The sequence below is a fragment of the Podarcis vaucheri genome (assembly GCF_965113315.1).
Source record: "Podarcis vaucheri genome assembly, chromosome: Z".
In the NCBI taxonomy this organism is placed as follows: Eukaryota; Metazoa; Chordata; class Lepidosauria; order Squamata; family Lacertidae; genus Podarcis; species Podarcis vaucheri.
Window position 1 is genome coordinate 41,550,053 of NC_138758.1, and position 13,425 is coordinate 41,563,477.

At 44.2% G+C, this 13,425-nt stretch overlaps 1 protein-coding gene and 1 long non-coding RNA gene across 8 annotated transcripts in view; one reads left to right on the forward strand and one right to left on the reverse strand.

The window, feature by feature from the left end:
• The window catches only part of LOC309523709, a 29,627-nt gene extending 28,736 nt beyond the window's left edge, over positions 1-891 (reverse strand). Inside the window, exon 1 of the long non-coding RNA XR_014215544.1 lies at positions 89-891. This is a non-coding gene — a long non-coding RNA (uncharacterized lncRNA). The remainder of the gene's footprint in view (positions 1-88) is intronic.
• A 3,279-nt stretch (positions 892-4,170) lies between these two features.
• Positions 4,171-7,274, forward strand: LOC309523693 (beta-1,4-galactosyltransferase galt-1-like). 7 transcript variants are annotated; one of them, XM_082207743.1, is made up of 3 exons: positions 4,456-4,572; positions 5,484-5,651; positions 5,886-7,274. In XM_082207743.1, exons 2-3 carry the CDS (start codon positions 5,519-5,521, stop codon positions 6,833-6,835), a joined length of 1,083 nt encoding a protein of 360 aa, XP_082063869.1. In that variant the 5' UTR covers positions 4,456-4,572; positions 5,484-5,518; the 3' UTR covers positions 6,836-7,274. The 7 variants fall into 7 exon arrangements, with proteins under 7 accessions (XP_082063870.1, XP_082063868.1, XP_082063869.1 ...); XM_082207744.1 differs by lacking the exon at positions 4,456-4,572 and adding an exon at positions 4,171-4,194 and having other exon boundaries at positions 5,484-7,274; XM_082207742.1 differs by having other exon boundaries at positions 4,422-4,489; positions 5,484-7,274.
• The last annotated feature ends 6,151 nt before the right edge of the window (positions 7,275-13,425 follow it).

Genomic DNA, 13,425 nt, shown 5'->3' on the forward strand with positions numbered 1-13,425 from the left:
CAAGCAGTCATGCAGCAGCAGTACCCTCATCCTCATCACCCCCCAAAGGAGTAACACAAAGGCATGATTTCCACTAGCAGTTACTCACATGCAATAGGTTGTTGTTTACCAGGTGCGGATAAAGAAGTCTGGGGAGGCCAAGTTAGCATTGTCAGGCTCTTGCTAAGGGCCACATTCCTGAAGAGGATGTTTGCTGATCAAGAACTTTCTGGCTCTGCTGCTTTCCCCCCTTGATGCTGCTGCCTTCAATGAGTGTACAACTAACTACATTAAGTGAGGATATAGAGCAGCACGCCCAACTTGCTTTGCACTCCCCCTCCTAGTTGCTGAGTGGATTGGGCGGAAAGTGGGGAAGCAAATGGGCAGCAGTGGCAGGGTTAAAGAAGAGATGGCCCGATTCAGAGACAGTTGGTCCACTTGCCCAAGAGTTTCCAAAACCTAAAAACTTTGCAGAATTAGTGTCCTTGAGGATTTTAACTTTTCTTGTTTTTTAAAAATAAAAGGCTTCTATCCTTAGTGATATCAGTGAAATTTATATTTGAAACTGCAATGGGTATTGGCAGAAGCCTCCAGGGTTCAAGAAGTTGAATTTGTTTCTGTTGAGGTTCTGAAGAATAAAAGACAATTCCATAAAGCCTGACAAGAACAAAATATGTATAAAGAAAACTAGAAAATGTTGGGGGAAACAGGCAAAAGCTGCTAAGACTTTCATCAAACTGTTCACACAAATTTGCTGGCATTTTATCGTTAATTCTCTACTACATGCTCCCCCCCCAAAAAAAAAAACCAGAATAGGGAAAAAAAACATTAGAAGTGGCCCTTGGTGTCAAGTGAAGCTGTCAAAATTTTCACACAGCTCTTGAATAGCACTATACTCAATGATACTGCAAAGAGAACTTTTTACAGTTATATGCCACTGAATTTCAGGTGTAGGGGATGTTAGGAGAGAGCTTCCTAGAGGCATCAGGTTGGTTACAGTTTTATATACATAAAATGTTTTCTCGGGGAAAACTAAGAACAGACCAAAGGCCTGCTAAAGTGGCCTCCCATGTGACTATGGGAAACCCACAAGCAGGATGTAAGTGCAATATCCTTCTCCTACTGTTGGTCCCCCTGAGAGAGACTAGTATCCAGACGCAATGTGTTCCCAGAGGTTAGGGCTGGACGATATCAGCTTTTCAACACTGTGATGTGTCGCCAGCCAAACATTGTGGTTTGGTGGTATACTGCAATGTTGAAAAAACATTCTGCATTGGCCTCTGCCCGCAAGACTTTTCCAGCTCTCACCTCGAGAGCTGAGGTGGTTTCACCCAAGCTTGTACGAGTCTGGGACAATGCAGGTCTCTCCATTGTATGAAGGCAGATTGGGATGGTGGTTTCAGCCTTGGCAAGGAACTAAAAGCGCCACTGGCCAACTGGAGGGGGTCTTGCAGGGCTGCTGCAATAGAGCCAGTTTTTGGCCTGAGACCTTAGGGGCCAACCCCTAAATACACTCCTGACTTGACCTGACTAGAACAAATTATACTGAAAGAGAAACAGGCATTCCCCTTTTGCTTTATACTTTTTTAAGCAGTCTTAAGTTGGTGAGTATCAGCACATCTTTGTGTTAATACATTCCATAGTTTAATTGTATGCTGTCTCCATCCTGAATCTCCCCCATTCAACATGACTGGACAACTCTGGGTTCCACCAATACAAAAGACACAGAAAACGTTGCTCTAAAAAAGGTCTGACTCAGCATAAGGTAGCTCCTTCTGTTCATGTGTAGTTTTTCTGTAACCTAGTAAACACTGTTTTCTCACTGTGCCAATTATAGGCAAGTATTGGGCATCATTTTGCTTTTATTTCTGTAGCTAAATTATACTTTGCATTCTCCCTTCATTTTCAGAGGCACCATGCCTTCTGAATGTGTTACCGGGAATCACAAGTGCGAATTACCAGAGGCATCTTAAGTGGCCATGTCAGGGAACTGACATCGGAGCTAGAGGCGGAGGGAAAGCTCTCAAATGATGCTGGAGAAGGGCCCAGCAGGGAGAGAGGCAGCTCCGCAAATCAGCGCAACACCAGGGATATAGAGGGGCTGATAGGGTAATCGGCGAGAGGGCTCCAGGACTCTTCACCGGACACCAGCGGGGAGAGCACGGGTCCTCCGCTACCCACACCCACCCTGCGCAGAAGACTTCCGCGCAGAGAGAGTAGCAGAAGACTGGGTGTCAAACAACTTTTATGTTGGAAAAGATTTAAGAAACGCCCACTGACAGATTCTGCTAGCGACTGAGGCAGCCACGAAGTGAAGGGCTGCCCAGACTGAAAGGTTTAGCAAGGCAACAAAGCCTGGAGAGGTGGCAACTTATGCACGAGCAACCCATACATATTACAGGCCACTACAAAAACAAGATGGACTAGATTAACCTTTGGCCTCATACAGCATGGATCTTCTTATGGGTTACAATAAATAAAACTAGTGTTTTGGTTAAGTGACTCTGAGTGTTCTGAGAGGGGGAAGTCCAAACAGGCTTATCAAGGTGAATGCATTAATCCTTTCAGTCAAATTATTAAAGTAGACTTAGGGTGGGAATACTGAATGATTGAAGACTGGGAACTGGCCTGTTTCCGCCTGAGGCCTACTCCTGCTGTGCTCTATAGTGCTGGGTGCCTCAGATTAGTGGCTGCCAACCATAAATCTAAATATTTATACCTTATGGCATTGGGGAAGGGTCCTAGAAAGTAGGGAAAGTGCCCTTTGAGATTCCTGCATTGCAGGGGGTTGGGCTAAATGACCCTTAGGATCCCTTCCAAAATAAAAAAAATTCCTTCCAGTAGCACCTTAAAGACCAACTAAGTAGTTGGTCTAAGTAGTTGGTCTTTAAGGTGCTACTGGAAGGAATTTTTTTTATTTTGACTATGGCAGACCAACACGGCTACCTATCTGTAACTGATCCCTTCCAACTCTATGTTCTATGATTCTTTTATTATCGGTGGGTAGGATGCTTTAGGGACGCGGGTGGCGCTGTGGGTAAAACCTCAGCGCCTAGGATTTGCTGATCGCATGGTCAGCGGTTCAAATCCCCGCAGCGGGTGAGCTCCCGTCGTTCGGTCCCAGCTCCTGCCCACCTAGCAGTTCGAAAGCACCCTTAAGTGCAAGTAGATAAATAGGTACCGCTTTATAGCGGGAAGGTAAAAGGCGTTTCCGTGTGCTGCTCTGGTGCCGGTTCGCCAGAGCAGCTTTGTCACGCTGGTCACGTGACCCGGAAGTGTCTGCGGACAGCGCTGGCCCCCGGCCTCTAGAGTGAGATGGGCGCACAACCCTAGAGCCGGACACGACTGGCCCGTACGGGCAGGGGTACCTTTACCTAGGATGCTTTAGTCCTACTGACTTTTAAAAATATGAAGGTGTTTGAGATTTTTATGTGTTTTGTTTTATACTGGTTTTCATGTGCATGTTTTAAGTTGCCTTGAGCTACTTTTATAAAAAGAAACCGATAAGTTACATAATCATCACCATCATTATAACTGTTATTAAAAGGCAGGTTTTACCAAGAGTTTGTCTCAATTTTCTTCCCATCCCACCCTGAGGAAAGGCAGTTGGAGTCTTTAAAAATCCCCTCAGGCTTGCTTTCTTTTTTCTGAGGGGATTTTTAAAGACTCCAACTGCCTTCCCTGTCCCCTTTTAAAACAGATTTTATTTTATTGTATTGTATTTCTATGCCGCTTTTCATTCAAATGAATCTCAAAGCAGATCACAAACAATCAAGAACAATAACAGAGCATTGCAAATATATTGCAAGTCCTATAAAATTATTAAGAAAACATCAACAATTACAATCTGTAAAACACTATTAACAAAACAACAACGAAAAGTAAGCTAAACATTGCAGTTAACACAAAAGGCATATTATATGGCTGAAAAAATCAATACGGCATTAATGATCTCTAAAACAATACAGTAGTTGGACGGGGCAGATGGAGGAGAAGTGAGAGACTACATCTTGAGGGCAGAACAAAAAAGGCCCCCAGATTTAAACCACCAAAGCAAAATGAGATAAATAATAATGTTATCTTCTTGATCCGTTTATTCACCGTCGTTGTCGTTACACGTGTTAATCTCTTTAAACTGCTATATTGAGGGCAGGGTTCCCCACTCCTGGTGCTCGTGCGCCTTGTGGGGGAGGCCATATTCACAGTCTAAGAACAGTTGATCTATTTTAAACTGTTACCTTGAAGGAAGAGTGTTCATTTGTGTTGTGTTGTGTGTGTTTTCGCTCCTTAGACGGATATGTCCGTTTTCTTTCCATCGCACTCGCCCATGAGCCATTTCAGGGGAAAGATGACTTGAAGAGGGGGGGGGGGAGGCGGGAAGCGTCCCTTTAACTGCAGCCTTAAAAAAAAAAAAAAAAATCCCCTCAGGCTGCAGTTAAAGGGACGCTTCCCGCCTTTTCCCCCCCTCTTCCTTTTCTTTCTGTCCTCAGAGGCCTTAAAGTGCTGGGAGGTAGGAGGGCAGGAAGGAGCAGGCCTTAAGTTTCTTTTAAACCGCGCTTTCTTCCCGCTTTGTGGCAAATCCTTGTATAAGAGGTAATTCTAACCGCCCGCCCCCCGACCCAAGTTGGTGAAAAATACGCTTCCCTCGTTATGGGGGGAGAGGAGAGCAGATCACAACAACCTTCTATAGCTGGGGAAACAGCCCCACCACCACCACCACAAACACACTTTGTATATTGGGGGGGGGGGTCCTGGATCCATGAACAAGGAAGGGAAGCGCGCATATTAATGGAGTGGGGGGTGCCATCCCCTTACCAGTTTGGGGGACCGTGTGGTAACTTTATTAATAGTAGCAGGAATGACCAAACGCCATTTTGAAAGGAAAACTGATAGGAACCCTTTATGAATAGGTGCTGGGGGTGGGGGGAGAGAGACAGAAAATCCCGAATTTGCAAGAATTGAGAGGTATTTCTTACAGACTAGGAGGGGGAATGAGAGAAACCCACATAAATAAGTATGGGGCTAGCTAATAACTTTTTATTTGGGGTAAGGGATAGCTTTTTAACATGGGTCAGAGAGCTCATCTATAAAGCTGTATAGAATTATCCCACATTTATTGGTGTTGGGGAGGAGGGAGGAGATACAGAAAGTAAAGGGGGGGTCATTTATAGCAGAAGGGAAGCTTATTTAAATCACTCCCCACTCCCATCCTCTCCAGGAGGACAAAGCAAAGTCCCCCTTAGTAGGAGTGTGAGGAACTAAACTGGACTAATTTATGGTTAGGGGGTGTGGATTCCTTTCAAGCACACACTGAGAAGATATTTCATATACGGGAGAGCTGATCACACATAATATCATCATTATGAGTTGGCATGTATTCCAGTGTCACAATTATTCAATATTTTAAGGCCTTGTTAAGCATCTTTCTAAGTCTATCCTTAAAATTGGTTTCTTGGTTTTGAGTAAGTTGATAATAACATTCTCTCCCTGCTTTTCCATTTCAGTTACAGGCACTTTGTTGCAAGGCCAGGAGTTAAAGATGTATTTCTGTAGAAGAAACAATTTTATGGTGGTAGTTTCTTTTCTAATTGTACTGTCCTTTGAAGCATACTTGTGGCTGATGCAAACCCCTTTGCTGCCACAAACAATACAGTCAACGGATCTCTGCAAAGGTGAGATTGCCAATGATACAATAACAGCTTTAAAATATAATAAAACATTTATCATTTCACCGTATCACGATGACAGAGAAGGAAACCTAACTCGTGTGATCGCAGTAGTGCGCTACAAGAAAATACAGGACCTTTATTGTTGGTTTTGCTGTAGTCATGATGGCCATGTCTCCATAATAAGAGCAGCCATAGACATTCACTTGGATAGAACTGATTTCCCTTTTGGTCCAGCAGATATTGTGTGCTTGGAACCCAGAAAGTGCTCTCCAAAATACGTGTCAATTCATTCATCTCCTAGAGGGAAAATCGACAAGCTACCAAGGTTTGAAATTAAGAACCGTGTGCCCGAGGACTCATTTTCTGCTGAATTCACCCTTTGTCTCCCTGTCATGTTTGGAAACTACAGCAATGTCTTGCAGTTCATACAAAGCATGGAAATGTATAAAATTCTTGGTGCACAGAAAGTGCTGGTCTACATGTACAACTGCAGCCAACTCATAGAGAAAGTATTGGAATTTTATGTTGCAGAAGGCACCATTGATATTATTCCATGGCCAATTTTCTCATATGTTAATTTCTCTTCTTTCTGGTATTCCTCCAAAGACTGGGACTATGGGAAAGCTACAGTCCTAAATGATTGCATCTACCGCAATATGTACAGGAGCAAATATGTGGTTCTTAATGACATTGATGAAATTATCCTACCCATTAAGCATCTGAGTTGGAAAACAATGATAAGCGATCTTGAGGATCGAAATCCAGAGACAGGCATCTTCTTGTTTGAGAACCATTTATTTCCTCAGCATATATTTTCCTCTACAAACACACTCAACATTTCATCCTGGAAAATGGTCCCAGGAACTAATATACTGCAGCATATTTACAGAGAGCCCATTAAACTGAAGTTTAGTAATCAGAGAAAGATGATCGTTAATCCAAGAGCAGTGGTTCAGACTTCAGTCCACACCATTCTCAAAGGTTATAGTAAGACGCTGGTAGTTCCCAAAGAGATTGCAATTCTTTATCATTGCAGACAGTATGTTGAAAAAGAGGTCCCTGGAAAATACCTCATTAGGGACACAACAATCTGGAGATACAATGTTTCTTTGATTAATAATGTTAACAACATACTTGAAAAACAATTCCCTAGAAAGAGTTCCAAGTTTAGATGGAATAAATTCTAGGAGGCATTGTAGCTTTTATAAACAGTTGTATTTTTACACATACAAAATTACTTACTAACAAAGTGCTGGTACAATCCATATGCTAAATTTGTAGAACTTAATTCTACAATTAGAAATGTACAACCACCTGCTGTATGCTCAGTGAAGTTGTAAGGATTTTTAAAAAAAAAAAAAAAAATATTTCCCCCGGACATCAGTTTCTATTCACTGTTACCTGGACTTAAATCTACACTATAGATTGCCCTAAGGTCATACTCTTAGAACTGTCATGGCTTTCTTCAAAAAATCCTAGGAACTGTAATTCACCGACTGTTTCTCTATTCCTCTCCCTTTTCACTGTTTCGTTGCTTAACATCCTATCCAATGAATAGTTTTGAAAAACTTGCTTATCATTTTGTGCAGTTTATTTGGTCCTGAATAAAGAATTTATCTGATGGTTTTGGATTTTCTTCTTTTTCCTCCAAACTGTGGCTGGAACTAATAATACAAGCTGTGGCAGAAACTCTAGGAGTCTCTCTGAGTGGAAAAAGAACTTGCAGGGTATGGGACCAAAAGCCCTTTCCTCTTGTTAGCCTTTACAACCCCACATCTCCATTCTGCATAACTCTTAAAAAGGCAGGAACCCTTTCCTTCCTAGCCGCTCACCCTAGCAAATATGGTAATCAATTCTGTGTGTCCCTGCTGAGAGAGATTTCAGGAAAGGAGCCGTGCAAATATCTCTAAAGAAGTGTGGAGCAGTTGGGGAGTGGCCTTAGCTCAGTAGCAGAGTATCTGGCACATTGTGGGAGCCACAGTGCCTCATCCCCCTCCCCCTATACTGGAAATTTAAAATTATGAGCACAGATCTCCAGATTGCATCTTTTTCAAACCAATCAAGCCAAATACGCTATTGGCTGAGAACATTCAGGAAGCTTGTACAGTACCTTCCTAAGAACTAGAAACAGGAAGCTGCTTTATACTGTGTGACAGAACTTATTGACACTTCATATTGTCCCTCTGCTTTCTCCCATGGCAACTGCTATTTAGTGCTCAATCAGAGCAAACAGCAATTCGGGTTTTCCCTGGATTGTCATTTGTTCCAATCTATCACTAAAGAGTGGATTTTCCATTGGAAAGGATCTTGTCAGAGGGAAAACTGCTCCAGCCTGCACCTAGAAAGCATGGTTCAAGTGGAAAACTGCTCTGACCCATGTTTTCTAAGCGCAGCTGTCAGAGCTGCCCAAGGTCCCATCTCACAAAGGACCAACACCAGTTCGTTGTTATATACAAAAGTCTTTATTGAAGTTCATTTTCGTTTTTACAGCCGCAGCGTGCAGCTCTACGTCTGAAACTCTAGACCGCTGAAGCTCCGTCTGAGTCTCCTCCCCCCAGACACCAGTTTAAGACCCTAGCCTTGCTCCACCTCTTCCTCTGCTCTTTCCTCCTCTGGGTCCGCCTGTCAGCTGGGGTCTCGCCCTTCCTAGACTCTTCTGACGCTGAGTCCCCTGAGTCTTCCCCCTGCCTCCGGCAGGCTTTAGGACCTGGTTCCCGATCCAGGCTTTCTGCTGTCCCGCGCGCCTGTACATTTGAACTTGGCGCGCGCGCCCAGCCAGCGACCTTCCTCCTGACCGTTACACTGCTCCTGTCACTGCTTCCCCCTTCGGGGAGGCTAGCTGTACTTGACCTCCCCTCCGTTCCCCCACTCTCCGCTGGAGGTGTGGTCAGTCTCGACTCATCTTCTCTCCCTGCTTGAGGAGACGCTGGCCCTGACACCTGGGACTCCTCCCCTCCACTACGCTCTGGTGGGGAAGCTGTTCCTGATCTCCAGCTGCTGCTTTGGGAGTCCCCGCTGGCCCCCCTTGCCCTGACCATTGGCGCCTCCTTCTGGGAATCTTCTGATTCGCTGGAGAAGCTCATGGAATCTCTCGGGTCACTGCCATACTCCCCTACACTGCCCTCAGATCCTTCCCCTTCGCTCTCCATCTCCTCTCTCCCCTGTGCCTCTGTTCCTGAGCCCCTGACAGCAGCACTGTGTGGACAAGTCTTTAGTCAGACCAAATCTAACTTGAGTTTGTCTATATTGACTGGCAGCAGATCTACAGGGTTTCAGGCAGGTGTTTTCCAAAGCCTTACCCTCCCACAAACATTTAAAAGGCTGTAGAATATTAATTATCCAAAGGCTCCAAGCGAACCTCTCTGGAGAGTCACTGCAGAAAAGACCTGTTCTCATGTTGCCACCTAAGGACATATTTCCTCTATCTCCTGACAAAGGTCATCATGCAAGGCAACCAAAGCAGTTTCTGTGCCAAAACCAGGCCTGAACCCTGATAGAAAGGGAGCTACAAAATCTGCTGCTTCCAAGAGCACCTGGATCTGGCCTTAGATTATTTCTCAGGTTATGTCTGTTTGTTTTAAAAGAGCAAATACTTCTGTGTGAACTAACCCACACAGAACATTCACTGTAGACATGCAGGGCACTCGTACTTCAGGCTTCCCATTTTGGCATCTGGATGGCCACTATCAGTGCTTTTTTTCTGGGGGAATACAGAGGTGCGCATACCCCTAAGCATTTTGTGAATCTAAATTTGGCCTCATTGAGGGGCAGTATTTCAAAATGAGTAGGGAAATGAGAGTACCCCTAAACTTTTCTCTTTTTTATAGAAAAACTGGCCACTATGAGAACAGGATGCTGGAGCAGATGGGCCATCGGTCTGATCCAGCAGGGCTCTTCTTTTCCAGGCGTTCCTAGTGCCTCTACAGAAAGGAGAGATTGGTCAATCACAACTGTTGTCGCTTGCTTGCTATATTGCTTCCATATATTTCTGCACTTGAATTGCAAAGTGGAGTGGATCTGGAGTGGCAAGGTGATACACGTATATTGAGAATGTGTGAACATCTCTTTTCATTTGACATATTCCTGCATAGCCAGGTTTATCTGCCAAGGATGCAATAATCTTATGAAATAATCCAAGCCTAGTATCTGCAGCAGAGGTTAGGGAGTGTGCATTTGTGTGGAAAGCATGCAGAGGGAAAAGGAAACATGGAAATTCCCGCCCCAGATCCATGTGAGTCATTGTCAGTGAGTTCTATTCTTCTCTTAGTTGTTGCTTAATATTGGTCTCTTTAGGCAACAGCATCCAAAACAGGTTAGAGTAGCTGAATGGCCCTGTTGAGTCACATCTTTGCCCACATGGTTGGAACCCAGAACAAGTTTTGCCGGTCTGGCCTGTGTGAGAGAATGTAAACACTTAAGAGATCCTAGTCTAGGCACTGATGATGGAATGCATACACCCCAACATTTCTCCAATGAAAATGGGGACATCTACGGTAATTATACATCAGAAGGCTTCTCCCACATTTGATCTCACTATATACATAGATGTCATATGCACACCTACGTACATTGGTGCCCTTGAGCCAATTACACCACCTTCCACAGATAAATGGAATTAAATAAAAAAGTATTTTATTTTTAAAGTTTTATTTATAATTTTTCCTGATAACATAAACAAAGCAAAAGATTGAATTAACCCCCCCCCCCCATGGTTCCTTCTGATTACCCCTTACTGCTGCGTATTCTATTCCAGGTTTTTCCCTTTCTCTATTACATCAACATATATTTTACTGCTGGATTTACTCTAAACCTGCTAACGTTCTAACCAGTTTACAGTGATTTTTCAAATATTCTACAAACATTTTTCAATCTTCCTTAAATACCCTTTCTTCTTGATCTCTTATTTGACTGGTTAGGCTTGCCAATTCTGCATATTGCATCATTTTCTTTTTTTATAAATGATTTTTTATTGTTTTCCTTACATATTCTTTTCCAACAAACCATAATAATACCATACGTTCCCTTTTGCATCATTTTCATCTGCCATTCCTCCGTTGTTGGTACTACTCCCTTCCTCCATTTCTGGGCATATATTCCTTGGGCTGCTGTAGTTGCATAGAGAAGCAAATTATCTCAGTCTCTGGGACATTTGAGTTACTCCTAAAAGAAAGGAAAAAGTTATAATTATAATAATAATATTAGTAATAATAATAGTAGTAATAGAAACTGTGAGAATGAGCAGGAACATACCAGACAGTGAATCCTATTGAACTCAGTGGGGCTTAGGTAAAGGTACTCCTGACCCTTAGGTCCAGTCATGGACGACTCTGGGGTTGCTCGCTCACCTCGCTCTATAGGCCGAGGGGGCCGGTGTTTGTCCGCAGACAGCTTCTGGGTCATGACTAAGCCGCTTCTGGCAAACCCGAGCAGAGCACAGAAACGCTGTTTACCTTCCTGCTGGAGCGGTACATAGACGTGCTTTTGAACTGCTAGGTTGGCAGGAGCAGGGACTGAACAACGGGAGCTCACCCCATCGTGGGGATTCGAACCTCCGACATTCTGATCATCAAGTCCTAGGCTCTGTGGTTTAGACCACAGCGCCAACCATGTAAAAATGCTTCGGATTGCAGTGTAAGGCTGCCCAGTCTTTACTGAGTCACTAGGGAGTAAGCTCCATTTAATACAATGGGACTTACTTCTGAGTAGATAGGGTAAGGCTCCATTTACAATAAAGGAATAAAGACTTCATATGTTTCCTAAGAAATGGCTGGCAGTTGAAGCATTGCAATTAAAGAATTTATAGTGGCTTGGTGACATTTTCCTTTGAAATTGTAGGAAGGACTTTGTATGCCTTAATTTGGCACAGGTATTTTATTTTCGTTATAAAAAGAAATATATTCCCCCCCCCCGCTTCTCTTTTAATTTTTCTCCGAAACATGGAGGGGGAGGAAAAGGCAAACTGGGACATTCTGGGATCAAATCAAAAGCTTCTGTAATTCCAGGACTGTCCTTGGAAAATTGGGACAATGACAATGATTCCATGGGTTAAATCCTTTTCCGTGGGACAATTGGGTTAATGGCAATGATTCCATGGAATGGAACTGACTGGTTGTCCCTAGGCCAGTCTGGATGGGGAAGATTGGAAGAGGAGGAGGGATTGTGCTACAATATCATCAACAGTAGAATAGGTATATCCTTTATTGCCATACTTAAAGACCCAGGTTGAAATTCTGGGGGCATATGCTTCAAAGTCAGGTACATTTATTGGGGAAGAGGCATAGCCCATTAGTAGAGCATGTGCTTTGCCTGCAAAATGTCTTAGTTTCAATTTCTGGCATTTCTAGGGAGGGCTGAGAATGTTGGAAACCCTGTTGGAAACCCTGGAGAGCTTCTGCCAGTCAGTGTAGACACCACTAAGCTAGATGGACCAATGGTCTGACTCAGGATAGGACAGCTTCCTATGTCCCATCAGTGGGGATACCACCACTGAATAGATTATTTCTTTAGTCACCAGGCCATGACTAAGGTCCGAGTCTCTAGAAACAAACAGTTTTGTCTCAATGTAGCCCAGAAATTCCAGTTCTGATCATAGTTATCTGCATAATATTTGAGAGAGGAGGGTGGGAGAGAAGTACCGTATTTTTCGCTCTATAACACGCACCTGACCATAACACGCACATCATTTTTAGAGGAGGAAAACAAGGGAAAAAACATTCTGAATGAAACAGTGGATGTATCATTTTTGTGCTTCATGCTGTGGCCACAGACATGTGATCTGATGGTGAATTTGGGCTGACCCAATGCAAAGATCCTGAGGATCCATGTGGATCCATGCTTTGTAATCATGTTTTTGCACCATTGCAGCCCCAGACAACAGTGGGTGCGTGATTTGGGGGGGCAGGCTGTAGCCATGGACATGCTATGTTCTCTGGTGGTGAATTTGGGGGTGACCTAATGCAAAGATCCTGAGGATCCATGTGGATCCATGCTTTTTAGCCACATTTTTGCACCATTGCAGCCCCAAGCAACAGTGGGTGCATGATTTTGGGGGGGGCAGGCTGTAGCCATGGACATGTTATGTGCTCTGATGGTGAATTTTGGGGTGACCCAATGCAAAGATCCATGTGGATCCATGCTTTTTAACCACATTTTTGCACCATTGCAGCCCCAGGCAACAGTGGGTGCATGATTTTTGGGGGGCAGGCTGTAGCCATGGACATGCTATGTGCTCTGATGGTGAATTTGGGGTGACCCAGTGCAAAAATCCTGAGGATCCATGTGGATCCATGCTTTTTAACCACATTTTAAGTGGGGAGGGAAGGAAAAACACAGAAGGGCTAAGAATGCAGGAGTGGGTTATAACGGGAGGGAGGAAAGGAAGGCAAAAGTTTCCCCCACGCACCTACCCAAGCCAGCCAGCTCTCTCTCTCTCTCTCTCTCTCTCTCTCTCTCTCTCTCTCTGTGTGTGTGTGTGTGTGTGTCTCCCACCTGCATGTTTTCAGCAGCACCGGAGCACAGAGAGGAAGGAACGGCACTCTGCTTTCCCCTCTTCTTGCCTGGAGGGGAGGGGCTTTCCCTGCTCTTTGTTCCGTTTCAGCAAACACAGCAACGAAACAGAGGGGGTGGGCAGTAAGACCCTGAGGCAGAATGCAGGAAAGCAGAAACTTCCTCTTTCCAGGTTTCCCTTCTCTGTGAAGCACGGTTTGATTTTTGCCTGATTTTTCGGCTCCAGGGACCACACATTCGCTCCATAACACGCACAGACATTTCCCCTTCC

What these genes read in the sequence shown, in the direction of transcription:
- LOC309523693 (XM_082207744.1), top strand. Translation starts at nt 5,519, where the DNA reads ATGTATTTCTGTAGAAGAAACAATTTTATGGTGGTAGTTTCTTTTCTA.